The following is a 26972-nucleotide window of genomic DNA, read 5'->3' as shown; positions in this document are numbered from 1 at the left end:
CTCCAGGGTTCCAGGTTCGATTCCAAGCTCAGCTTCCTGACTGTGTGGCATTTTGTACGTTCATCCAGTGTCTGCCTTGGTTTCCTCCAGGTTCTCGGGTTTCCTCCCCCATCCCAAAAACATGCCAGTAATTCTACTAACTTAGACACTGTTCATATGGGATTAAATTAAATACCCAGGGTCCTGGGGTAATTTCCTTTTTTTAAGGTGCTACTCTGCAATTTTATTTACATACTGAATGGCCATGTAGGTGCTTTTCTCCGCCCTTCTCTGAGAAAGAAGGCAAAATTTTTCACCAAACTCAGTGGCCTTCTGATCACTTTACTCCCATTCAGATTCACATGTCCATGGTTTTGTATGTAGATGTCTTGCATTGGAAAAAAAAAAAAAAATCTTTGAATGCTGCTACTTGCCATTTTTAGTGTGTTTTCCTCACCACCATTGCTCTTCGGCGTAGAAGTTGCTGGGTAAAGCATATGATGTAAAGTGAGATATTAGGTGCAGAAATAAACATCCATCCATCCATTTTCTATACTGCTTATCCTTCAGGGTTGTGGGGAACCTGGAGTCTATCTCAGGGAGCATGGGGTACAAGGCAGGGTGCCAATCCAAGCTGTCTTGTTTTAATGTAGAGTTTTACTTTCACTTGTGTAATGTACCCCCTGCTGGTGCCAATCCACTGCAGGACACAATTCATCTGAGGATAACTCCTAAGAAGGCTATGCCATGTCACTGAGATCAGTACAGCATATTTATCTGCTTACAGAGACACAAACATGTGCTTCTGTTCAAGGTTCGTCTGTACATCTTCTAAGACCCTAAAACAAAGCCTGTTTGAACTGCTTCTTATTGGTACACAGAAGTGTGTCATGCTCTGCGTTTCATATATATAGTAGTGGTTCAGCACAAGCACTTCAAAGTGCTCTCATTATTCTATCCTGCTTTATTCTATCCTGTATTAACCATCTTTCTGTAATAAACTTTTTTACCTTCAGAGGACGAGTCTGCAAGTGTTGTCTAATTTCCACGACAATTTGGCGTCTTCTCAGCTTTTCTGGACAGCAAGCAAACCAGAGGACGCTCGTGAAAAGTTTCACCCTGAAGTACGTGTTGACGCAAAGGTGATTTTCCCTTTGCTGTAAAGAGCAAAAGACCGATGCAGCCTTACCACTGACTGGTAGGAATTGTCAAGAACTTAAAATTAGAATTAGAATTTTATTAAGTCATTGTGTATTGCTGGGGCACACGGTGGCTTAGTGGTTAGCATGGGTCTGGGGTTCGAGTCCCGCCGGGGCCATGAGCATGCTGCGGGGGTTTCCTGCTCCAGTCCGTAAAATGTCCATAGTGTATGAATGGGTGTGAGAGTGTGTATGTGAGTGTGCCCTGCGATGGACCGGCACGTTGTCCAGGGTGTACCCCGCCTTGTGCCCGATGCTCCCTGGGATAGGCTCCAGGTTCCCCATGACCCTGAAAAGGAGTAAGCAGTCTGGATGGATGTGTATTGCTGTCTGTGTGGAAGGGAGTCAATGAATTAGAATTTCATTGTCATTGTGTATTGCTGTCTCTAAGGAAGAGAGTTAATGATTTAGAATTAGAATTTTATGAAGTCATTGTGTATTGCTCTCTGTATGGAATGGAGTCAATGATATAAGAAATGCATGTATTACATTGAGAGAAGTATTACATGGAGCGATTTCTTATAAGAAGTTCTAGGAACTTCGCCTCTGCGACGGCAGAGATATTGGTGTTTCTTAGATCACAGCTTCAAAACTAAGATATATACTGATGAGTATATATATATATATATATATACTGATGAGTATATATATATATATATATATATATATATATATATATATATATATATAGTCTGTAAATGTTGTCTAATTTCCCTGACACTGTTCACTAAATTTGACTGATATTTTAATATTCATTAATTTTCAATATAAATATAGTTACAGTCTTTGGTTTAGCTGTAGCATACAGAAAATTCACTGAAGGGGAAAGGACACAGGACATAAAATACATGTTTGAGTGTTGCGGTTACCTTCATTTGGTGCCAATTTTTATTTTTTCCATCCTTTTTAACTCTGACCTGTGAATTCACAAGACAACCAATTCCTGGGATTGTGGTCAATTTAAGAAAAAAAAATGGAAGAGCCGCTTATTAAGTAGCAGACTTCTTACCTCACTGTTTTCTTATTATTGATTAGTGCATATCTGGAATTTTATATATATAAAAATAATTGTTGCGGTAAAAAAAAATGTTGACACCTCTGATATAGAGGAGTCCATCTGTTTCCTATGTACAGCTGAGGTCATAAGTTTACATACACCTTGCAGAATCTGCAAAATGCTAATAAATAAATAAATAAATAAATAAATATTTAAAAAGAGGGATCATAAAAATTGCATTTAGTTTTTTATTTAGTCCTGCCCTGAATAAGCTACTTCACATAAGAGATGTTTACATATAGTCCACAAGACACAATACTAACTGAATTTACACAAATGAACCAGCTCAAATGTTTACACACACTTAATTCATAATACTGTGTGTTGTTACCTGGATGATCAACGACTGGTTTTATGTTTTGTGATAGCTGTTGATGAGTCCCTTGTTTGCCCTGAGCAGTTAAACTGCCCACTATTCTTCAGAAAAATCCTCTAGGCCCTGCACATTCTCTGCTTTTCCAGCATCTTCTACACATTTGACCTCTTTCCATCAGCTATATGATGTTGAGATCCATCTTTTCACACTGAGGGACTCGTACACAACTATTACAAAAGGTGCAAACATTCACTGCTGCTCAAGAAGGCAACACGATACATTAAGATCCAGGGGGGTGTAAAATTTGATGAACAAGATGATCTGTGTAAATTGTTATTATTTTGTTTAAAGATCTTATTTTTTCATTTAGTACTGCCCTTCAGAAGCTACACAAGATGTTACATGTTTCACAGAAGACAAAATGTTAAACCTTCACCATGAAGTCAGTGAACAGGATTGCAACACAGATAATAATAATAATAATAATAATAATAATAATAATAATAATAATAATAACAACAACAACAATAATAATAACCAAAGAATTAAGAGTAATCTTTACATAAGGCAGTCTTTATGACAGCCAGGTTGTATCTTCCTTATTGATATTAAAGCAGGAACATCTGCATTGCATGAGCGCACTTCCAATTTTTTATTCAAGATATCACAAAGTGATAAATACGCAGCAGATCGTTTATAATTATGACCTACAATCTCATTTCAAGTGATCTCTTCATAGCAGTGATTAATCTAAACCGATTAAAACAAGGGAGGAAAATTACCAAAATTTAACTGTAATATTATTTACATGTAAAATGAATATGATTAAACTGTTTATGAACATGTAAGAAAGCAAAACACAAACCGCAAACAAGTCGTTGCTTTTCAGAGTGTCTACGAGTATGTTGGTTAATCCAGTCATTACATTCGCGAGGAGGAAAAACAGCAACTGATTCCTGTTCACAGCCTGAATTAAACACAAAGCGTCCAGTTTGTTCATTATTTTCCGTTCTGTTTCCGAACGGTGACGGGGATTCCAGGAGGCTGACACAGCAGTGAAACTGGACACCACTTTGGCAAAAAGCAATGCAATATCAGCTATGCCCAAACAGGAAAGAAAAAACAAGGACTGTGCTATGGTCCATATACAGAACGGCAGGTTGGCCATGCGGCGTGAAACCGGCTCTATATGCATTTGACAGGCATGTAAAGCAACCCAGAGCCCAAAGCTTCCCAGTAGAAGGTTCCGGATAACTCGTATCCAGTCCTTGACCAGAGTTCTAGTCTGCATTAGATAGACACCAACCTGAACTCCAGCCATGTAGACAGCCACGTAACCCACTACAGAGAATATACCTTCTTTATTGGCTTGCATGAAGCTACTGCGCTCAGCGTTCTGGGTGAGGAATGATTTCAGATCTGTTTTCTCCAAGACGACTTGGTAAGCGCCAATGATCAGTAAAGACAAGAGCCAGGAGACGTTGATGGGAAACACGGCGAGTAAAGCCGACGCCACCACTCTCACTATGGCTAAAGTGAAAAAGAAGTTCCAGTGCAGCCCGTATTCGGTGATGTGTTCGTGATAGCCTGTCGCTTTCACGCTCGCCAGCCTCGCAAAACCGAGCACCACCAGGGGCCATATTGAGAAAACCTGCTTTGCCAAATGGCTCAGTTTCGAACCCTGTATTTTCTTCCCTCTAGCTTCAGGACACACCATTGCATTAGCCATAACATAAGCTCCCACCCCGAAGTCCATAACCCCTGTCCCGTACATCTCCGTTTTGGCATATCGTCTCGGAAAAACAGTAAAATCCACAGCTAGGATGCTGATAGCCGTCTTGACGTTCACCAGCACCCTGAACGCTGTCAAAAAAGGCACCAGGCTGGACTCGACATGGCTGTGTCCAAAGCTGTCAATCATACTCTGATGACCGGCAGGTTTTTTATGCCTTTTTGAGTACAATATAAAAACTGCACAAACATCAACGACAGCCAACAAAATTATAACCCAGTGAAGGACGTCACTAAGGACAGTGCAGGAGAGGACCAGCGGTGTTATGAGCAGAATAAAATCCAAAAGCAGGTGAGCACTGCTTCTTAGTGGGAGAACACCTTTATTTAGGTGGAACACTAGTACGAACAAGCCTCGGCTGAGAAGACAGAGAGGGGCGAGGAAGGATCCGAGAGACACTTCTGTCAGCGTCGTGCCATTGAGGTTGCTCACGAAGGCGACTTTTATTTCCGTTTCAGCCATTGCCTAGGAGAAAGAAGTAATTATATGACATACTACATCGTACAATGCAGAAAACATATTTAAGAATGATATTTCTCATAATGATGCAACTGTTTGTTGGTAATAGTGGAATGTCCATCCATCTATCCATCTTCTACCGCTTACTCCTTTTCAGGGTCACAGAGAACCTGGAGCCTATCCCAGGGAGCATCGGGCACAAGGCGGGGTACACCCTGGACAGGGTGCCAGTCCATCGCAGGGCACAATCACATACACACACACACACACACACACACACACACACACACACACACACTATGGAATGTGATATTGCTAAACACTATGGTAAACTGTAACCCTTTCGAAATAAAGGATAACATGAACGACGTTATTTTCTCTTTTCGCTTCCTTACTTTGTTTTGGGGTTTTTTTTTTGTGTGTATATTTGACCTTAATTATTAATCAGTCTAATAAATAACGACATTCTATAGCATGTCATGACAGAAAACAGGGTTTTTTGTGTGTGATATGTAGACAAACATGCGAGGTGGTCAGTTGGGGGCAGTTATAAAGCCAGTTTTAGACTGTGTGATTTCAGCAGTCTTTTAGGATTATTACTTGTCACACTGTATGAGATGATAAAGTTCTGGCACAATCTAAATCCAACTATCACGCCTCATCTGTACACTCTGCTCAGACAAGATCAGCATGCAACGCTTCAATGTTTATGCTAATACGACACCACTGCACTCATCATCTCGATGATTGGTGGATTTATTTTAATGTTATTTAAACTACATTGTAACCGCACTTGTCCCCCTGTGACGTCAGAGCGACACACAACTGCTAACTTCGCACAGGGATAATAAAAATGCAGCACAAAGCCACGGATTTTAACCAGAACCAATACACACATCACAATTTTTTTTCCCGTATAAACATATTTGATATTTTTCCAGTTGATGTTCTCCTTTAAGTTCCACAATAATAGAGATTTACCCATTAAAAATACTGAACATCTGATTGCATGTACTGAAGCTAAATGGATCATACAAGATACAAACCTACCTTTGAGGTTTCCATGTATGTAGATATATTGATTGGTCTTCTGTTTTTGATTATTTTACTCTTCACTGAGTTGCGACCATTTCATCTAATCAGCACTGACTGGTCTGGCAGCTCAAGTCCAGGATAAATAAGCTGCATATTGTGTTAAAATGTATCATGAGTCACGAATTAATTATTATTCATGTAATACACGCGGTCGTGGAACAAATAAACCACGATCTCATCAACTAAAGGTTCAACCTCCTGTTTTTCCGCCTATTTGAAGTGTTTTCGTTACATTTCACTCTTTTCGGCTTTTCCGCATGTTTCCTGGTAACGTCTCTCGGGGCGTTCCTGTGTATACGTCATAAAATGGGCGGGGTCTGTCATGACGTTTACACTCGTCCCGCTTCCCGCGCCAGGACTGGTTAATTATTCTACTTCATTTTAACACACCTGATTAAATTCATCGGGTAATTATCACAACATTCATGAACTGAATTTGGATTAGAAGGAAAACTATTTAGTATTAAAACTTATATTATTATATATTATATTATATGTTATATTACTGTATTAACTATATAGTTTGCAGATTATTTTCATTCAGTCGTTACTCATACTTGCACCATTACTTTTGCACTGCTGTTCATAAACACATACAGTATGGATATGAGCATAGATAGATTTATTTGTATATGCTTTCATAGCTTTTCCTCTCAGGTCTATCATTAAATATACCATTTGTGACTCTGATAAATCTATTGAGATTGATTTACTAATTGTGTGTTGCTTTATTAATGTTGCTTTTTATTAATTATTGTACTAGCATATTTTAACATGAATCTTCACTGCAATTCCTTGCTTTGCTTTTTTTTAATTGTACACATTTTGAACTCTTTTATTTTCTTTATTTCACAGTCCTTATACTTAATCTTAATTATTTTATCCTGCTGTGACACTGTGAATGTCACCTGAGATAAATAAAAAATGTTATCTCATTTTTCTCCAGATACTTAATTGAATAATATAATATAAGCTTTCGAATACAAAATGGGTAAATATGTAAATATGTAAATATCTTTGGTGATTTCTGTGTATGGAAAATAAAATAAAATATCAAAATAAAATCATGTAAATTTGCAATAAAGTACTCTCTTAATATTTTTAAATGGCAAGATATTTTTCTGTTAAAATTAGAGGTCAGTTTCATCAAAGTGGTGATAAAAAAACAACTCAGTACAGTATAATAATTTAAATAAATAAATATTTTAATATATAGGCCTAGTTTAATTAATAAATATTTTATATATAGTTTACTGGGTCACAATCATGAATAATTAACGAATCACGTTATTGAATAAATCCACATGAGCTTATTAATTATTGATGAATTTTCCCAGTTTTATATGACGCCTCGTGTAATATGATTGTACTCGATCACCTTCGTTTAAATCCAACAGAGGGCGTGGTCTTGATCACGTGTAACCAATCATATCCGTCGTTGAGCCGGAGGCGGGTTTGTCGGACTGCGAGCAGGAAAAGCGTTGAGTGAGGCGGGGAAGAGATTTTGTCCTTCACTGTGGAATTTTCTGAGTCAGAAGTAGGAAAGTTAAAAAGCGGTCTGTTAATGGCGGGACTGTGAGACTAGAAACCGCTGAAAACGGGCTTTCTGGACAGTCCTGGTTCTTTGTACTATGGCAAATGTCAAGCAGAACATTTTATTCAGGACTGAAAACGCGTCTGGAGACAAAACAGGTGGAGAATCTGTGAGTTTTGAAGAAGGTGGAAGTACAAAACGTCCTGGGAAGGTAGGAAACACTTCACTATCATTATGACCATCTGACACTTTAATGAAATGATGATAAAGAAGGTAGTGCATTGTTTTTAGATGTCACTTTTGTATTTTGATGATAAATTTTAAATAGTGCAGGTGTCAGAAGTCTTCTCTAAAATCTTAGTTTAGATCACTTTCTTTCATTCTAAATGTTTAAGTCTGATTGTTTAAGATAATATATCACCTGGTTTATTTATTCTGTTGTCCATCTTATAGAACTATCATACTGATCTGATCTTTATCTATCTATTTCTCTCCATCTATTTATCCATCTATCTATCTATTTCTCTCTCTCTCTCTCTCTCTCTCTCTCTCTCTCTCTCTCTCTATATATATATATATATATATATATATATATATATATATATATATATATATATATCTCGCTCTATATATCTATCCCTCTATCTCTCTCTATCTATATCTATCCCTCTCTCTCTCTCTCTCTCTCTCTCTCTCTCTCTCTCTCTATCTATCTATCTATCTATCTATCTATCTATCTATCGTAACTACTTTATGCTGGTCAGCTGTCATAGTTGTTTGAAAGCCTGTCCCAGGAACATGGGAATACACCCTGGATGGATGCCCGTGCAGCACCGGGTGCACACATTTACACCTATACCCAATTTAGCTTTGCCAATCCACCTACCAGCATGTGGGAGGGAACTGGAGAACCCGAAAGACCTGGAAGAACACGCAAAACTCCACACAGACGCCAACCCGAGCTCAGGGTTGTTGTGAGGTGGCGACGTTACGTTGTGCCGCCCTTTTTTTAATCCTTAAATCCAATTAAAAGTTCTGGAGCACTTGAAAAACAGATTAAGACTTGTTATTAAAAGGAGTTAATTGTATTAACCTACGACTCAAGTGTCTGGTCCCAGTATCTTTGTTAAATCGAGATACTGTTTGTCTGAGTGCTCTTTCCGGACACTGTTAAAAAAAAAGGGGCGGGGGGGGGGGGGGGGGGGGATAAAGTGTACCTTTTAGGGTACAAATGCTTCTGGGGTGATAGTCTCAGAGTATGAACACTCTATAAGCCAAATGTTTGTGCACACCTGACCATCACACCCATGTGTGGTTCTTCCCCAAACTGTTACCACAACGTTGGAAGAAAATTGTATAGAATGTCTTTCTTTGCTGTAGCATTACAATTTCCCTTCACTGGAACTGAGGACCAAACCTTTTCCAGCATGACAATGCCCCTGTGCACAAAGCGAGATCCATGAAGACATGGTTTGCCAAGGTTGGTATAGAAGAACTCGAGTGTCCTGCACAGACCTCGACCCCACTGAACACCTTTAGGATGAACCGGAATGCTGACTGCACCCCAGGAACTCAAATCCCTACAGCCACACTCCAAAATCTAGTGGAAAGCCTTCCCAGAAAAGTGGAGGTTATTCTAACAGCAAAGGAGGACTACAGCCTCCTCTGTTGTTAGAATGGATATGCGACCACAAACTTTTGCTCATATAGTGTATCTTTCACCTGATGAATGTCAATGTGTTGTACCTTTTTAAATATCATTTATGGTATATATTTGGACCTTTTGGGGGTTTTAGATTGCTTGTACCTTGGGGAACATAAATGTACCCCTACGGTACTCTGTCTGGAGGTGACAAAATCTACAGTTTAATCATAGGCTCTATGATTTTGGAACGCTTGCTACGCCGTTATGGGAGAAACCTGAAGACAATGCTTTTCTGACAATGCCTTTGTCAGACCAAATTCGAATACGATTAATGTGAGGGACGAGCCAAATTCCTGAAGGACTGAAAGGATGAGAAAGATGCACAGTTACTTCTGGTAGCTCTTACTTTCGCATCGTATATAGTATAGCTATGTAGGGGACATCTCAAGCCTTGATCTTGTGAACCAATTGAAAACAAGAAAGTGGGGATGTGGTTTCTTTTGGAGATAAAACAATGGAAGTTCTTAATATTAAGCAGTGGTCACACTGGTCTTTTGTCTCACTGTTTTCTTAGGGTTGCTTGGCACATATTTGACACAAAATATGGTTTTGTGCTACAATTTTCTCTCTGCTTGAATTTTATTTTCAGCATTGTTGGCACCTCTGTGTTTCTTAATCGTCTCAAGCCAGGTTAGAGAGTCTGGTACTTTTTGTCATGAAACTGGTCCAAGATAGCTGCACGTGATGTAGCTCGGCTACATATTCCAGACCTATGATGATTCCAGACTATGGTGAAACAATTCCACTGTGTTGACTTACAGTTAGTCCTGAAGGAAACATGGCTACCGGAATTTTTAGTTAAAAAAAAAATTGGGCCGGAACAGTCAGAATGTTTCATTCTGTTCACACCAACATGGTGATATTCTAGAGGTAGCAAAGCTGATTTGCGCTAACCTAGACAAGGCGGAATCAGTTTTAAGGGATTGATTGGCCAACCTTCGTAATTTGAACTGGCATTGGCGCTCACTTGATTTCTTCATGAAATTATCCAGTCAGCCAAACGCACAGCACATCCAACCTTGAGGTGGCTGGGCTACAACAGCAGAAGACCATGTCGGATTCCACACCTGTCAGCCAAGAACAGCAAGCTGAGGCTCCAGCGGGCACGGGTTTACAGAAAAAGTTTTTACAATCTTCAAGTTTAGTTCTCGGGGACTCCCAGACTATCCCGCTTTTGTTCTCCTTTTGCTCTCATGACACTTAAAACAAGCGGCTAAGAAACAACAAACACCTAGTGCTGGTGTGTTTTAGGCTGGGAAAAGTGGACTGAGACACTAGATCAGATTGTTTTGTTGTACCACATGTCTCGGGTGTGTTTGCGCATGCGCGTGTGATGTCACAACCGATTTCACAGGCTTGCTTTCATTCATCACTGCAGGTGTTTTAAATAGTTTCGTCTTTGCATTGCGTGGCCCGTCTTGCTCTGGCTTTGCCTTGCAGCAACATGTCTGCAGTGTGTCAATACAGGATGAGATCACTGATGTCTCTTCTTCCTCGTCTTCTTCTTTCTCTTCACACATGGAATGCAGGAGCCCATGCATAGATGGACAGATAATAAGATGAACGGACAAATAATGACGTTTTTATTTCTGAAGGAACTTGTGTTTATCACAGCAGCCCAGGAGCAGCTTTACCTCTGACTGTTACAAAGCACTGACGCTGTAATATATTATACAGTGTAAGATATATTCTGTAGTTAGATATCATACTTTGATTTACTTTTGATCGTGTGTGTGTGTGTGTGTGTGTGTGTGTGTGTGTGTGTGTGTGTTTCTCTGCAGGTAAACGGAGTGACGGAGCAGCTCCATCCCCGCGGGAAGACTCTCAATGACTCAATAGAAGGAGATGTCAGAGCTTTTCTAGTAAACGAGGCTGAGCTCCACACCTACGATGACCTGACCAAAGTCAACCCTGTAACTCCAACCACAGGTGTGTATATATATTTATATATATATATATATACACACACACACACACCAGCAACCTCATTACACTGTTTAGACTAATGCATAACTTGTCCATATTATACATTCTTCAGTCTCCTAAAGGAGATTTAGACAGAAGTACATTAGTGGTAGTTTATCCAGTTTAATCCAGTGTCTTTCATATTATTATTATTATTATTATTAATAATACCTTTTTCAGATGTTCTTATAATAACAATCATGCTGTCTTCTGCTGTTTTTCCATCGTTTGCTGTTTGTCTGTCGTCCTTTCTTTCTTTCTTTTGTCTTTGACTTTTATTTTCTCTTCCTATCTGTTGTCTGTCAGTCTCTTTTCAGTCTTCCTGTCTTTCTGTCTGTCTGTCTCTCTTTTCAGTCTCTTCATTCTTTGTCTTTCTTTCTGTCTTTTTCTTTCTGTCTGTCTCTTTTTAGTCTTTCTTATTTTCAGTGTTTCTTTCCGTCTTTTCCGTCTTCTCCGTCTTTTTCTCTTTCTCTTCTCTTCTCTTCCTTTCTTCCTGTCTGTCTGTCTGTCTGTCTGTCTCTTTTCAGACTCTGTTCAGTCTTTCTTTCATTTCTCTTTGTCTGTTCCTTTCTGTATGTCTGTCAGTGTCTGATCTGTTCTGTTCTTTCTTTTTTCTTTAATTTCTCTTTCTTTTTCACTTCCTTTCTGTCTGTCTCTTTTTAGTCTTTCCTTCTTTCAGTCTTTCTTTCTCTCTTGCACGAGCATGGATAGCACTTTTCACTTTAACTCAATAACATTTTATAAATTATTTCACCCTCCTGTCTGTGTGTGTGTGTGTGTGTGTGTGTGTGTGTGTGTGTGTGTGTGTGTGTGTGTGTGTGTGTGTGTGTGTGTGTGTGTGTGTGTGAAACAGTGCTAAAATGCCTGCAGGCACGTTACAGTGCCAGAGTGTTTTACACGCATGCCGGCTGCACGCTAGTGGCACTGAACCCGTTCCAGCCCATTCCTCACCTTTACTCACTGGACGTGATGCACGAGTACCACTCAGCTTCCCAACCTCAGGTAAACATCCGCTCTGTTCATATGTACAGGATATACACTGTATTAACTGATGTATCTATATTGATATTCGAATTCTTATGCAGGAAAATCCAGAATTATTGGTTAAGCTGAGCTTAAACATATGGGCTAAAACAATTTTCCCCACAATATTTTAACGTTTCAATAAGTAGTACAAAAACGTTATAGTAGAACAAAATATCGGCTGTAAAATAATCAGCATCTACTAGCAGTAGCGCTGAGCAAATATTTGCCTGGTTAGAGGGCAGGTAGGATGAACACAAAAACAGAATGAGTGATATTTCTCTGTAACCCCACGTCACATTTGTTTTGTTTATGTTCTACTATAAAGTTGTAGGTCAGTCATTAGTGACTGAAACGTGAAGCTGGTTTGAAATTGTGTGCACAGTAATACAGGGCTGAATTAATCCAGATGGCGTCTGTGTAATATAGTTATATATTACAGTGTGTTTGGTGTTTTGTCGCCGCTTGGTAACCTTGATCAGCCTCACTTTAGTGTTTGTTTTGCTATTTGAGTGCATTTCATGGTACCGTGACCATCAGGAAATATAAGCACTCTAGGAACGCCGCTCTGTAAAATGTAGCTGGACCGGCGCTAACTGTTGTATAATAAGCAAAAACACCCACGGCCAGTGTTGTTCAGAATTCATTTCTGTTTATTTTATTCACATACGTTCTAACGTCCATGTGGTTTCTGATAAATTTTTGCTTTTAAACCACAAACAATTAACACTTTTTGTAATGTTTGTAGACTAAATCTGTAAGCAGGCCAGGGTATAACTAGAGCACATGCTTGAAAGATCAGTGCCTGTTTCTATGTGTGTTATATTGTGTATAATATTATCTTGACATTAATGACCAGGGTGTCCGAAAGCCTTCATACACACAGGTTTTGTGTTTATACAGGACTTTAAGCCGCACATCTTCATCGTAGCCGAAGAGGCGTACAGGAACGTTCAGGGCCAAGTTGAACCCGTCGACCAATCACTAGTGGTCTCAGGGGAGAGTGGAGCTGGGAAGGTGTGTAGAGTCAAATTGTGTATTTATTTATTTTTGGCCTCGTTATGTTGCTTAGCGTCGTTGTGTTTCTCTCCAGACATGGACTTCACGCTGCCTCATGAAGTATTACGCCACAGTGGCTACCTCGTCACAGAAGTGCCAGCACACGGTGGAGAGGATCGAGAGGCGAGTGCTGGACTCGAACCCCATCATGGAAGCCTTTGGTGAGGGAGAGGATGACTCAAAGATGGAAGGAAAGGGAAAAATGAGATGTACAGTTGCAGTCATATGTTTATATATATATACCATGCGGAATCTGCAAAAAATGCGGATCATAAAAATTGCATTTTGTTTTTTTATTTAGTACCGCCCTAAATTATTGTTATTTTCTCTTCTGGGGAAACGTGAATATCTTATGTCGCTTCTTAAGGGCAGTACTAAATGGGGGAAAAATATAAGATCTTTAAATAAAATAATAACAAGTTACACAGATCATCCTGTTTAAAAGTTTACCCCCCCCCCCCCCCCCCCCCCGCTCTTAATGTATCGTGTTGCCTTCTTGAGCATCAGTGAATGTTTGCACCTTTTGTAATAGTTGTGTACGAGTCCCTCAGTCGTCCTCAGTGTGAAACGATGGATCTCGACATCATATAGCTGTTGGAAAGTGGTCAAATATGCAGAAGAGGCTGGAAAAGCAAAGAATGTACAGGGTTTTTCTGAAGAACAGTGGGTAGTTTAACAGCTCAGGACGAACAAAGGACTCACGAACAACTCTCACAAAACATACAGTCGTTGATCATCTAGGTAACAACACACAGTACTAATAATCAAGCGTGCGTAAACTTTTGAACTGGTTCATTTGTATAAATTCAGTTATTATCGTCTCTTGTGGACTATATGTAAACATCTCTTATGTGAAGTAGCTTATTCAGGGCAGGACTAAATAAAAAGACTAAATGCTATTTTTATGATCCCTCTTATAAAATAAATAAATAAATAAATAAAAACCTTATGAACTTTTGCAGATTCTGCAAGGCGTATATAAACTTATGACTGCAACTGTAGGAGTTTATGAGAACATGTCAAACTGGAGGCTATCTAAAGTAGCGTAGGAAAAGAAAAGTAAGAAATAATAAGCAAGGTTATGGTTAGATACTGACTGAGTGAGAGAAAGTGGCACACTGTAGATCTTTCCATCTGATCTTTAAAAATGGTGCATGAGTCGCATCCAAAAATTCATACTGCCATTCTGTATTATTATTTTTGGTATTAAACTATATAGTACAGTACTCTGTGGATGGAAAACATTGATGGGTTTGGAACATTTCCCTCTTCTCATCATTGCCCTTGTGTGTTTTGCTTGTGAGATTCTGCCCCACATTCCAGGTTGTAAAGAATTAGTTTGGCTATTTATTTATTTATTTATTTATTTATTTATTTATTTATTTATTTCTGTCCCATGCTACAGGCAATGCTTGCACTTTACGCAACAACAACAGCAGCCGCTTCGGAAAGTACATCCAGCTCCAGCTGAACAGGTCCGTCTCGTTACACGTTCATCTTATTTCCACTGTTTTTGTCTTGTATTGTTTCACACGCTAATGAGCAACAGAGCGACAGGCCGCTGTTAAAATTTACACACAAAAAAGTGTGTATCACTGCTTAATTTGTCTCCATTTGAAGCAACAACATGTGTCTTAGTTTTATGTAAAGCAATAACATGACAAAGCGACACATTCAAATGATTAGCTCCAGTCAGGCTTTCAGGCCAATCCTGAAATTAGTTCCCATTTAAATGTGTATTAAAAATGTATAATCGCTGTCCTTGGGTTTTACTACAATATTAAAATACACTATAAACATACCTAATGTGGGGAGGTGTATAAAATATACAGTATATTCATTGCAAGTCAAATGTTTTTGAACACCGGACCTTTTGTGTATTTTATCACAGTTTCGTATATTTTATTACAGTTTAATCACTATTACAGACCAAAAAAAAATGATGCAGCAATGACCAATAGAAGTTAAATAAGAAATCTTTCTCAGATCCTGTGGCTCTTAATTAGTGCGTTATTAAAGAGACAGGCGCACTTGGAGAGTAAACCTGTTAAGCCTTTAGATACAGGACTCAAAGCCGGGTTTAGTATTATCAGTGTAACAGAAATATACTGTATTGTGTACTAAAACAGCTTCGTTAGAGTGATCAAGATTTTGGCTTTTTGCCAAAAATCCAGACTGACCAAATGGCGAAACTGGTTTGAGCTGCCAGGAAGTCTTTAGTAACTCAAATAAGCACTCTTTACAACCGTGGTGAGCAGAAAAGCATCTCGGAACACTCAAAACCTTGGAGTGGATGGGCTACAACAGCGGAAGACCACATCACGTTACACGCCTGTCAGCCATTAACAAGAATCTGAGGCTATCATGGGCACAGACTCACAGTTTAAGACTGGGAAAAGACCAGGTGATTTGTTTATTTATTTATTTATTTATTTATTTATTTATTTATTTATCCCTAATCTTCTACTGTCCAGTTTGGGTGAGCTCCTGTTCTTAGCTGACAGGAGTGGCACCCAATATTTCTTTTCTGCTGTTGTAGCCCATCCACCTCAAGGTTTGATGTATTGTGTGTTCCGAGATGCTTTTCTGCTTACCTCGGTTGTAAAGAGTGAGGTCTTCTGACCTCTTATCGATCAGGCATTTCCAGCCACAGAACTGTCATTCAATGTTTTTTGTTTTTCTCACCATTCTGTGTAAACTTTAGAGACTGCGGTGTGTGGAAAATCTCAGTAGTATCTGAAATGATTTTTTTTTTGCATTGTGCTGCTGTTTACATGATTGGCTGATTAGATTACTGCATTGACCGATTAGGTAACTGCATTGGCTGATTAGATAACTGATAACTGTGTTCCTAATAAAATGGATGGTGTGTGTACATTAGATTTAAATTGTTCCAATAAAATAACTCTTCTTTCTTAATTCATTAAACATTTAACAATAAAATAAATTCACTATTCACTTATGCTAGTTTTGTGGTTCGTGTATAAAATAAGGTCACTTTAGCAAAAATGCTGAAATAAAATGTAAGATGTTCAAAAACTTTTGACTGGCAGTGTATTTTTGCCGTCTTGTATCTGAAGTTAAAAAAGTCGGACGGTACACTCCCACAAGAGACACACCTTGAGTGATATCATTGACTTGTACTTGTGTAAATGCAGACTAATGGCTAATGAGAGATCTTTTTTTTTTGTCATGCAGTTCTCAGTTGCTGGTAGGAGCCTCGGTGCAAACGTATCTCCTAGAGAAGACCAGGGTGACCTTTCAAGCTCCTAACGAGAGGAATTTCCACATATTTTACCAGGTGAAAGCAACACAGTGGTGGTGTCTAATCAGGAACTGTTACACTTCCTTTATAGGCCCAAATCTTGCCTGGAAAAAAGCAGTGTAGCTCATCTATAACTGAGACCTGGTGATGCTAAGCAACTCAAGTTATCCAAATAACTGCTATTTTAAAAAAGCGTGAGAACACTCAGGGGGTTGAAAATTGTTGTTGAAAAATTTCAGAAATGATTCATAAATCATTATATACCATGTTCTCATAGTAGAGGTCGACTGAAGTTGGGTAGTACCTTCCAATAACCGATAAATCAACCAAAATTGTTTTTAAAATTTATACTAAATAAAAACATAACACTCAAAGTAAAATATTGCTAAACTTTATTCCAGAAATAAACAATACTGAATGTACCAATAAAATGTACTGAACTTAAAATTTAAAAAAAATATATAAATATTAATGTAAATAAAAGATAATATATCCAAACTGAACCAAAAAGTAATGCTCCAAATAACAAATAAAAATAGAGATGTCCAAAATGAATAAAAAAAAAAACACTTCAAATAACACAACAAAATTAGTCAGTGATAGTTTTTATTTCGCCTCTAGAGGCCGCTCTCGTACTGTATAATGACTGCGAACCCTTCATAGTTATCAGTGCAGATTAATCGCCATAAGCGATCAATCGGTTGACCTCTATCTCAGAGCCTGAAAGAAATGGTTAAAAGTGAAAGAAATGGATGTCATTATTTCTTACTCAGTGTGTTATAAAATACATTTGATTATGTAATAGTTCAAATTAAAATTGTGGAAAATGCAGGCTGGTTCTTTAAAAGGAACAAGCACTGGGACATTGTCGATGAAAACTGAGTGTCTAAGTAGTCAAAGTACATATAAATGCAAAACTAATGTATGATTGTTTTTGAATATAACAATGATTTATTTGTTTGTTTGCTTTACGTGACGTTCAGATGATGAAGGGGGCCACAGAAGAACAGAGGAGAGAATGGGAGATGGCACATGACCATAAGTTTGCCTGGTTGCCAAATGCAGAAAAAACCTTAGAAGGTTCTCATTCGTTACATCTTTTCTGTTATTTGTCTTGAGGAATGTTTTGAATGTCATTTTGGTACATAAAGTCATTCAATCTTTCTCTATCTGTCTTTTTAATATCTCTATAGAGGATTGCTTCCAGGATACTGTTGAAGCCATGGTCAGCCTTGGCATTGATGCAGACAAGCGCGCACAGATTTTCAGGGTAAGTTCTGCCCCTTCTTGCAATCAAGAACAAATGTATTGGCACCCTTCATAGCAGTGAGTGTAAATCTGCGATTAATATTTGTTAAATCCTCCCCTGGGAAGGATATTTTTAAGAGAAAAATAGTGCTTATGAGAAATGTTTTGTAGGAGCGTTTAAGATGCGTTCACACATTCAACGAGCGGAGTCCATTCATTTTCAACGAGAGTTGGCGACATGAGCAACAGTTACCATCGGCGACTAGACGTGGGCATGTCCAGCGGCACGACAAAGTTCAAAAACTTTTAACCTTATGCAAATTTGGAGCGACTTGGTGCCGCAACTACCAACGGGAGTGAAGATAATGGGGCACACGTGATCCGTGAGCCACCATCGCAGTGCCTGTGACTGAGACAGTCCAGCGCTTGCACTTTCACCACAAATAGATGGCCGCAATCACAAAGTGCACACACTCCTTCATCTCTTAGGATATGATTTTCATATACGAACGCTCTGTCTCCAGAATGCTTGCGGTGATAATTTCGCTAATAAATTTGAAAGTTTTTACATGGCCCTGATAGTTTGCTCCAGGTTTCTTTGTGACTTTTTCTTAATGTAATCATGTAGATCCTGGCAGGACTTCTGCAGCTGGGGAATGTGAACTTCAGTCCTGTTCCTGAGTCTGAGCCCTGTGGCCTCGATCAGCAGTCCAAAGGTAAATGCTCACGATGAAGGCAATGCTCTTGCTGCCTATAGAAAAATATAATCACGTAGTCTTTGTTCTCAAGATGAATTTTATTCACGTTTGGTTTCGGGGTTTGTATATATACAACCTATAGCCTAAGTGAGTAAAAGCCTAAACGTTGGAATTAAAATCAAAATCTATCTGTCTTGTTAAGTCAAAAATACATTTTATCAGGGTATAAAAGTGTCATTTTTGAAAATAAATACGTAGAAAATTCTCAAGCAGGTGCAAAGAGCTAGAGTAGGTTAGAGTTACAGAGCAGGTACTTGGTGTCTGTGACTTTTTGTGATGTGCGTAGGTTTCCTAGAGAAGACGGCAGCTCTGTTGCGTGTGTCAGCAGTCGAGCTGCAGGAGTGTGTGAGCGTACGGATGCTGCGTGCAGGAAAGCAGAGTGCCCTGCTCAAGCCCTGTTCACCGAGCGAGTGTGTTGTGCGCAGAGACTGTCTCGCTAAAGTCATCTACGGCCGGTGAGCTTCACTACACTACCGCAGCGCATTAATACAGAGCTGCATGTTGGTTAAAGGTTTTGACTAGACTTAGACACACCACAGAGTGTGAAATTACTGATTATTTAATGTAGTTAAATGCCTGATGAAGACCTGATGGTTGAAACGTTCAATAAAAAGTTGTTTGGAGCTGTAAATTCAGTGTGCGGACGTCACGCTTTCTTCCCTATATTTAATGTAGCGTCATATAGTCCTTTTTTTGCAAGCTTGCTTCAAAAAAACACTTTGCACTTTTTAAAATGAATCATTGAATTCTTCACATTTTTTTAATAATCCTTTTTGAAAGATGTGCTTTTTTTTCTACGTGTTTCTTTTTTTAAAAAATAAATACTTTCTTTTTATTTTCTAGCTACCCTTTTAACCATCTGATTTCTGTTTATATCAGTTTAATTTTTACCTTCTCCTTTTTTGTTGTTGCTTTTTGTTCTTTTTTTTTTTGTTATTTTTTTTTGGTTGTTTTCTAGAATTTTTTCTCTATCCAAGGTATTTAATTTTTCTCTCTTCTTTTCCTGTTCCTCCTCCTTCTTCTTTTCATTCGTATATTTAAACACTTTAATTTGCATTCCACTGAAACGTCCACATTCTTATAGCTCGTTAAACATGTATCGATTGTAATTTTTGGAGGGACGACCTGGGCCGTTTAATTCATTGAAAAACGATTTATTATTTATACATTTTTATTTTGTCCGACAGACTGTTTGATTGGTTGGTCGGCTTCATCAACAGCAGCATGTGCGCAGACGACTCCAAGTGGTGCAACTTCATTGGTACACAACCTCTTCCTCCACCATCTACTTCTCCTCCTTTATGTGACGTAACCTGCTCTGGACCATGTGTTGCATTTGTTTTTAAAACCCCACTTGTGCTGTTTCCAGGGCTTTTGGATGTGTATGGCTTTGAGTGTTTCCTGCAGAACAGCCTAGAGCAGCTGTGCATTAACTATGCCAACGAGAAGCTGCAGCAGCACTTTGTAGCTCACTATCTGAAGGCCCAACAGGAGGAATACGTGTCCGAGGGACTGCAGTGGTCCTTCATCCGCTACCAGGACAACCAGAGATGCCTGGAGCTGATTGAGGGAAATCCCACCAGCATCTTCTCTCTGCTTAACGAGGTGAATGTTCACTCTAGTATAGTCCTAGCAAAGATTATGGATCCGATTGGATTGTTTCTGTATTCAGTCCTTTATTAATGCCTTATAACACAATATGGTTCTGTATGATTTTGTTTTTTTCTCCAGGAGTGTCGTCTGAACAGAGCTTCCGATGCTAAGCAGTTCCGGGAGCGTCTAGAGAAGGAGCTCTCGGACAACGGCAGTATGAGCTGGGACAAGTTTAGCAAGCAACCCCATTTCATTGTGGCTCACTATGCAGGCAAAGTTGGCTACCAGATCGAGGGCATGATGGAGAAGAATAAGGTACTGTGTGTGTCTGTGTGTGTCTGTGTGTGTGTGTGTGTGTGTGTGTGTGTGTGTGTGTGTGTGTGTGTGCGCGCTGATGAGTAAAAGTAGAGTAGTGGAATTTACTGATGATTTTCGGAAGACATGATTACCCACACTTCTTTCTTTCTTATTCTGTGTGTGTGTGTGTGTGTGTGTGTGTGTGTGTGTGTAGGATCCAGTCCCACCTGAACTCCTCAGCTTGCTACAAAAGTCGGAGGATCCTCTGCTGCAGAGTCTCTTTGCAGACTCGGATACTGAAGGAAACCCTCGTGGCCACAGCAAAGTCGTCACGGTCGTCTCCAAATTCAAGGTGTCCTGCGTATTTACAAAATCGCAGTAGTGGATAAAAATGTAGTGATATATTAATAACAAGGTCTACACCAATCTTTTGCCTTCAGAGAAGCTTCCTGGTATGCAGTCATACTAGCCCTAAACTGTGCGTGTTTTAGACCGAAATATCCTTAAAGCCTCTAATTACAGGTTGAACAAAACCAAATTTAGAACAGAAATTATCCCGTTTCTGCTGATTTTCTGTTTATAAAATGCCCTGAACTAGATGTGATCACATTTTAATGTTCCAAAAAAAAAAAAAAAAAAAAAAAAAAGGCTTTGGGCACATTTATTTTTGCTGACGTGGTTCGGATGAAAGAGTTGCTGCACATGAACACAAAATTCTTCTCACTGGTCAATTTTATCCTATGGGAAATAAAATATTTCTATTCTGATGGGAGTGGTCTCTTCCAGGCTGACCCCGCCCCCACTCACAGGGTATCATTTGCTACAGTCCTCACAGTGACGTAATTGAAGACCCGTCGCAGATTTTAGAGTGATGTATTAGACATCCCTTACAATTAAAAAGCAAATGGAACACACCTATACCAATATGTAGTAAAGTTCCAGAGACCCGAAGCTGTTCTGGCAGGCCATTGCACCTCAAAACCTTAAAAACCAAACCTTTTTATTTTGTCTTTTCCTTTAATTTGTCACACATTTGCATTGGTCTCTGCCATATGAAAAGGTTCCCGACACACTTCTAGCTCTGTATAGGTTCTGTATTAAATCTGTTTTACCTTTTGCTCTTTAATGCAGTGATATTTAGATGTTGAGTGATTGAGGAGAGATCATGAAGGCAGTGTATTATGGGAAGAATATGGGAAGTTCATGAGGGAGCAGTAAATGCATCATAAGATGTGCCTGTGAAATAGCTTCTTATTCCTTGGACATTGTACAACCATGTAGAGCAATCGTCGGACCTAATGGTTAATAAATAACAATCTATCGTAATGTGGGTTTGTAGAACTCCTTGGAGAATTTGATGAAGATCCTGCACAGCACCACTCCTCATTACACGCGCTGCATTAAACCCAACCCCGACTGCAAGCCGCTTACCTTCATGAAGGAAGAGGTGAGGGCAAGCAGCACTTCTTCTTCCGATTGCATATATTCCCCATATTTTAGCTCTAGTGTATGAGTTATAGTCCTGTGTTTAAATCTTTTTTTATTGAGGAATCAAGCAAACCAATAGTCACGGATGCATAGATCTCACGATTCCAGATTATTAAGAGATGCAAGAAGAGACCGAAGGAAAAAGGAAAACCGTAGGGATTTAATTCATGTCACACTAATGTGGCGGTTAACGCCATACGATTGATCAACCTACACTAACAAGATGGTGGAGAAGTACTGTAACATATATTTTATAGAAGTAGAATTTCGTTAGCCCAAAATGGGATAAACTTTGGACAGAGAACGTAACTGTGAAGGAGAGCGGCTTCACCAATCTGACACTTAATAGAGAAACATCTGGATCAAATTATATGTAGCTTTGTCTTAGTATAATGAAGTCGATGGATGATCTTGTACTGAATAAGGCAGTGCCTTGACTTGACGTAACATTTACGTATGTTCTCTAGTGCTTTAGCCCAAAGCTTGTCACTTCTCTCCTACCCCAGTTCTTGCCCCCACTGTATTTTTTTGTACCCTTTATACCCATGGAAGGTGAAGTCTAGTATAATAGTGAGTTCTAAAGTAGGGATATCAGGTGACTGCCCCCACATCCAAGCACCCATCGTTCAGGAATTTTTAAAAGAACTTCATATGTATGTTTTGGCTGCTGAGTTACTGTGACATTTGCTCTGTTCATAGGTGATCACACAGCTGGAGGCATGTGGAATAGTGGAGACCATCCACATCAGTGCTGCAGGTTTCCCTATCAGGTAACATACCACTCTGTCCTATTAGAACAACTAAATCACTGCAGGGAGGAAAAAAAAAAAGTATGCAGTCGAGTGCAAAAGTTTGCATCCCTTTACGACAAACTGAAGTTGAATATACAGCAGTAAGACCTTGAGTGTGTGAGGTTTTAAAGTGTTACTTCATGGAAATAACAATAGTGTTAAATGTGAATAGCGGGAGGAAAAAAGATAGAATTATTTACTTTTTTGGAACGGGATATAAATATTCTCTACTGATTTTAAAAAATTCAAATGAATTTCCTGTTGACTTCTTCCTTATGTTTTGGATTGTTGGTGTGTTTTACCAGGATTTAGTAGGATGAAGATATATTGTTTTTTTTAAAAATTTTATTATTATTTTTTTTTTTATAGAAGATATACAATATACGCAGTCTAGGGTTTTTTTTTTTTTTTTTTTAAATTATATGCACTGATGCACAAATATTTGCACAGGGTTTCCTATGACAACTTTATCCAGCGTTACGGCTTGATCGCCAATACCAGACTGGCTCAAGGTGATGAAGACGATATTTCAATTCTATTCTTGAATTTCTTGCTCTCTGCTCTGTCCTTATGTAATCTCTTTTCTTTGTTTCTTTTCCTTTATTTGCAGTTCTCCGCTCATCTTATTCTTTATTTTTCACCCTATTGGGAAGCAAATTACATTTTTTACATTTAGAATGGGACCAGTTGTAGATTAACTAGGCTTCTAGCTATCTGAGGTAAATGTGTGCATGCCTTTTGTGGGTGAGCGGGTGCCATATTTCGGCATGCACTTACTTACTAACTGAACATCCACCTCTTCGACTTGCTGACCTTTTGTATTTCCGCAATGTGAAATTCTGCTCTAACTGCTGTTCAGTGCGGGCGCTTTGGTTTTTCATTTCATCACTTCACCCCACACATACATACGCCATACCATGTGTACGGTAGTGTTATGGTCTGTGTCCGTCATCTTTAATCCAAAACATGCACTTCCGAAATGACCCGTCTGTCGTTTAACATGAGGAAAGGGCTCAGGATAACGTCATCATTTATTTTCACATATTTTCGATCATGTTGAAATTTTCCTGTGTCCGTCATCTTTAATCCAAAGATGGAATCTCACTTTTTGAGCGGCCGTTTTTCCGTGGTTAAAGATCAGATGGTGTTCTAACAGGTCTGCAGTATATGATGTAGGATCTACAACCCCAATATTATACACCCTGCATAGTGAACATGTATAGTTCCTAGGAAGCCAGGAAGATTTCTCTGTGAAGAGAATCCCAGACCACCTATAAAACTATCTGTAAACAAATAAAACTGTATCTAATATAATGAAGATTATCATTTATTTTCTTTGCTTAAGAAACCGATATAATTTTCACCTTCTGTGGTTTACAGCGTTAATCACAAGCTCATTAACATTCGAATGAATTGTAGTACTAATTTATTTTTTTTAAATGCATTTCAAAGGTAATAAACAGGCTTCAGTTGTTTTTTGTTTTCTTTTCTTTTTTTTTATCTCTGTGCTGCTGTTTACTGTTTTTTTCGGGGCTGTGTTTGTGTTGTGTACATGCTGACTGTCTGCATCATGAAAATACAATCCTATCAACACGATTAATTGTGAGCATCGTTAAAAAATTTTTTTTTAAAAAGCTCTGATGAGTCCGATGTAGTGGAGTAGTTTAGAGTTTGAGTTTTGTGTTTGTATCCTCTAGGAGCTGAGAATGGGGATCAGATCGCTCTAGGCACCGCTGTACAGGACATTTTGAATGCTGTCCTGAGGACCAATTCTCCTGACCCTAACCCCACACCCAACGACAACGCAATGGTGCATTGTGGGAAGACCAAAGTGTTCTTGACACATGTCATGGTAAGGCCACATCAGTCTTCTTAGCATTAAAATCAAATGCATATGAGAGTTAATAGGATACAAAAAAGACAACAAGCAAAACATTTTCCTATACTGAGTGTGTGTGTGTTTTATCTAGTTGGAGCTATTGGAGGAGCAGAGGTACAGAGTGCGCTCTCAGAAGGCCTTCTCTATCCAATGCTGCTGGCGCAGGTACCAGTGCCGCCAGCGAGCCATCAGGACAAAGTGCGCCACTTTCATCCAAGCAGGTACAGCATGTGTTATGTCGAGCATTACTAGTTTGGGCCTGTAGAGTGGAATTGTCTGCCCTAAGCACATCCCAAAGTGTTTTATTCTTCTTGTTGTATGACAGCAATTGATTCTTCTTCTTGCTAGAATTTTACTTAACTGTTATGTGCAAAAAAGTGCAATAAACATTTAATTTCAGGAGTGCTGGTAGTTTTCAGAGCCATGTAGAGTAGAAAATGCTAAATGTCTTCCCTGTCCAACATACATTTTTAAATCTTTTTTCTTTTCTGTCTATAATCTGTGTCTCTGTGGATTTCAGTGGTACGGGCCTGGCTGGTCAGGAGAGAGGTGAGGAGATGGCGCAAAGCTGTTACGGTCATCCAGAATAAATGGAGGTCTTGGAGGGTGAGTGTTTTAGACCATTGTAATTGTGCTATCTGAATCTTAATTTGATTTTATTGCTTACTTTGTACACCTGACTTTTTTTTTTTTTTATCTGTACTTCCATTCATAATATTTATCATATTTGACTTTGTTTTATGTTAAGTTTGAATTTGAGCGTAAAAAGAAAAATCGAACTACAACAAGTGGTTCTAACTAACAGATTTTTGAATGAACAGTTTTTCCCTTTCCCCTTCTCCCCAGGCTTTGATGGACTCCCTGGCTGAGGCGGAGTTGGACAACGCTGAGGACCTGCAAGAGGAAGAAGATGCGCGCTCCTTGCTGATTCAGAGAGGTTCTGTGCAGCTCTCCGGTTTCCCCAATCCTGTTGCAGTCAGCAGCTGGCCTCTGGGCCTGGCTATGACCTTCACTCCCAGCGTCACTGTGACACTGACCACCACAGGATTCCACAAGGTCATGTCCATCATGGCCACACTGAAGATCCCCTTCAGGAACGGAGAGTACAAAGTGGAGACCAACCAATTCAACCGTGGCGTGGCGTCCATCCGGGCACAGCCGCAGGTGAGACCTCAGAGCTGAGTACTGATCGAGTTTTGTATAATCAGTTATGCGATATAGCACAAGATCCAGTACATTCCAATGTCAGCTGCATCGTTAGATATTTTAGCTACCTTTTGGTGAGTTTAGCTTTACAGAGACACATTCTGCCTGATCATGGAAGTGTCCTCTTTAATCCATCGCAGTTTTAAAAAAACATCCAAAAAAACAACTGTGTTTCTCTGCAGGGCTCAGTGAAACTCCACATGCAGAGATCTCCTCTCCGCTACGCCGACATGTACCCAGGATCCCACACTGACGAAGTGACTGGGTTTAATCAGATTCTGCTGGAGAAAACATGAGTGTCTGTGTATCTGCATCTCAATCCACTCGAATCGACCAAAGCAAGCATCAACCAAATCAATGCACCTTTAAAAATGCACAAGCAGGAATAAATGCCAGTGACAATCATAGCTGCCACATCTAATATAATTCAGGTCTCTGTTTTGCTGTATATATTCCATTTGGTTTACGTGTATGTGCCTTTTGGTAATTAGTCTACACACTACAGCTGGCTATTTTATATGTATTTATTCAGAGATTATGCTTCCTGCATGACGAAATCAGGGTTTTAAAATTTTTTTATAATCAATTATTTGGTTTTGAGAACACTAATATTTACTTGATTAGAGATTATTCCTAGACATATTGCTTGAAAGATAACAGGAAAGAGGTGTTTGCACTGGAGATGTAAGTCTATTTCAAAATGGGGGGAAAATAAAAATCCAGTACTTGATGGCAACATTAGAATCAAAGCATATCAGGAACCAGATGTTTTAACTGATCAACTATTCTCTTAGTTCATTGAATACGTGATCAAACCACATTTTATTTAGAGAAATGAGGGAAACACGACATTTAATTGGCACGTTTCTGTACTGTTTAGTACTGTGTACTTGATATGTACCTTTCTGCTTTTATTTAAGGCTTATTGCACAGACTATTAAAAACACTACTTTTATAGGGAAGAGTAGCTTGCTTTCTACATGTATTTACTATATTTTAACTTGCTGGGGGTTTTCCCCCCAGGTCCCCATGTTAGTATATTTTATGAGTACAATGTTCATGTACTGTATTGGAAATGTGGTACATTTTGAGTACTTGGCATTGTGTGTTTCTATCCTGTTTCTTATCAAGACTTTAAATAAGCTAATAAATATGATATGGCATGTTTGATTTGTGGAATGATTGTGATTTAAGAAAGAAGGTATCATTTTAGCCCTATGACAAATGATTTTGTGTTTAAAGACCAAATGCTAGATTCAGATAT

General features: G+C 39.0%; 2 protein-coding genes across 3 annotated transcripts; one reads left to right on the top strand and one right to left on the bottom strand.

Annotated features, from left to right (window-relative positions):
* Positions 1–2409: 2409 nt before the first annotated feature.
* Positions 2410–6185, bottom strand: pigw (phosphatidylinositol glycan anchor biosynthesis, class W). Of its 2 annotated transcripts, XM_053677048.1 has the most exons (3): positions 5853–6185; positions 4950–5017; positions 2410–4808 (listed from the first exon to the last, which is right to left on the bottom strand). In XM_053677048.1, exon 3 carries the CDS (start codon positions 4803–4805, stop codon positions 3330–3332), a length of 1476 nt encoding a protein of 491 aa, XP_053533023.1. In that variant the 5' UTR covers positions 4806–4808; positions 4950–5017; positions 5853–6185; the 3' UTR covers positions 2410–3329. The 2 variants fall into 2 exon arrangements, with proteins under 2 accessions (XP_053533023.1, XP_017314872.1); XM_017459383.3 differs by lacking the exon at positions 4950–5017.
* A 1188-nt stretch (positions 6186–7373) lies between these two features.
* Positions 7374–26873, top strand: LOC108260099 (unconventional myosin-XIX). Its single transcript, XM_017460071.3, has 23 exons — positions 7374–7642; positions 10918–11065; positions 11955–12103; positions 13028–13141; positions 13218–13344; positions 14589–14658; positions 16382–16484; positions 17432–17528; positions 17642–17718; positions 18325–18412; positions 18741–18909; positions 19642–19715; positions 19824–20059; positions 20186–20362; positions 20559–20696; positions 21684–21791; positions 22532–22602; positions 23074–23135; positions 24321–24475; positions 24594–24723; positions 25023–25108; positions 25349–25666; positions 25891–26873. The coding sequence occupies exons 1-23, from the start codon at positions 7529–7531 to the stop codon at positions 26002–26004; spliced, it is 2925 nt and encodes a 974-aa protein (XP_017315560.1). The 5' UTR covers positions 7374–7528; the 3' UTR covers positions 26005–26873.
* Positions 26874–26972: the final 99 nt, after the last annotated feature.

The sequence above is a fragment of the Ictalurus punctatus genome, chromosome 28, assembly GCF_001660625.3.
Source record: "Ictalurus punctatus breed USDA103 chromosome 28, Coco_2.0, whole genome shotgun sequence".
Lineage (NCBI taxonomy): Eukaryota > Metazoa > Chordata > Actinopteri > Siluriformes > Ictaluridae > Ictalurus > Ictalurus punctatus.
Note: the sequence above shows the minus strand (reverse complement) of the source record. Positions and strands in the feature narration are given on the sequence as shown.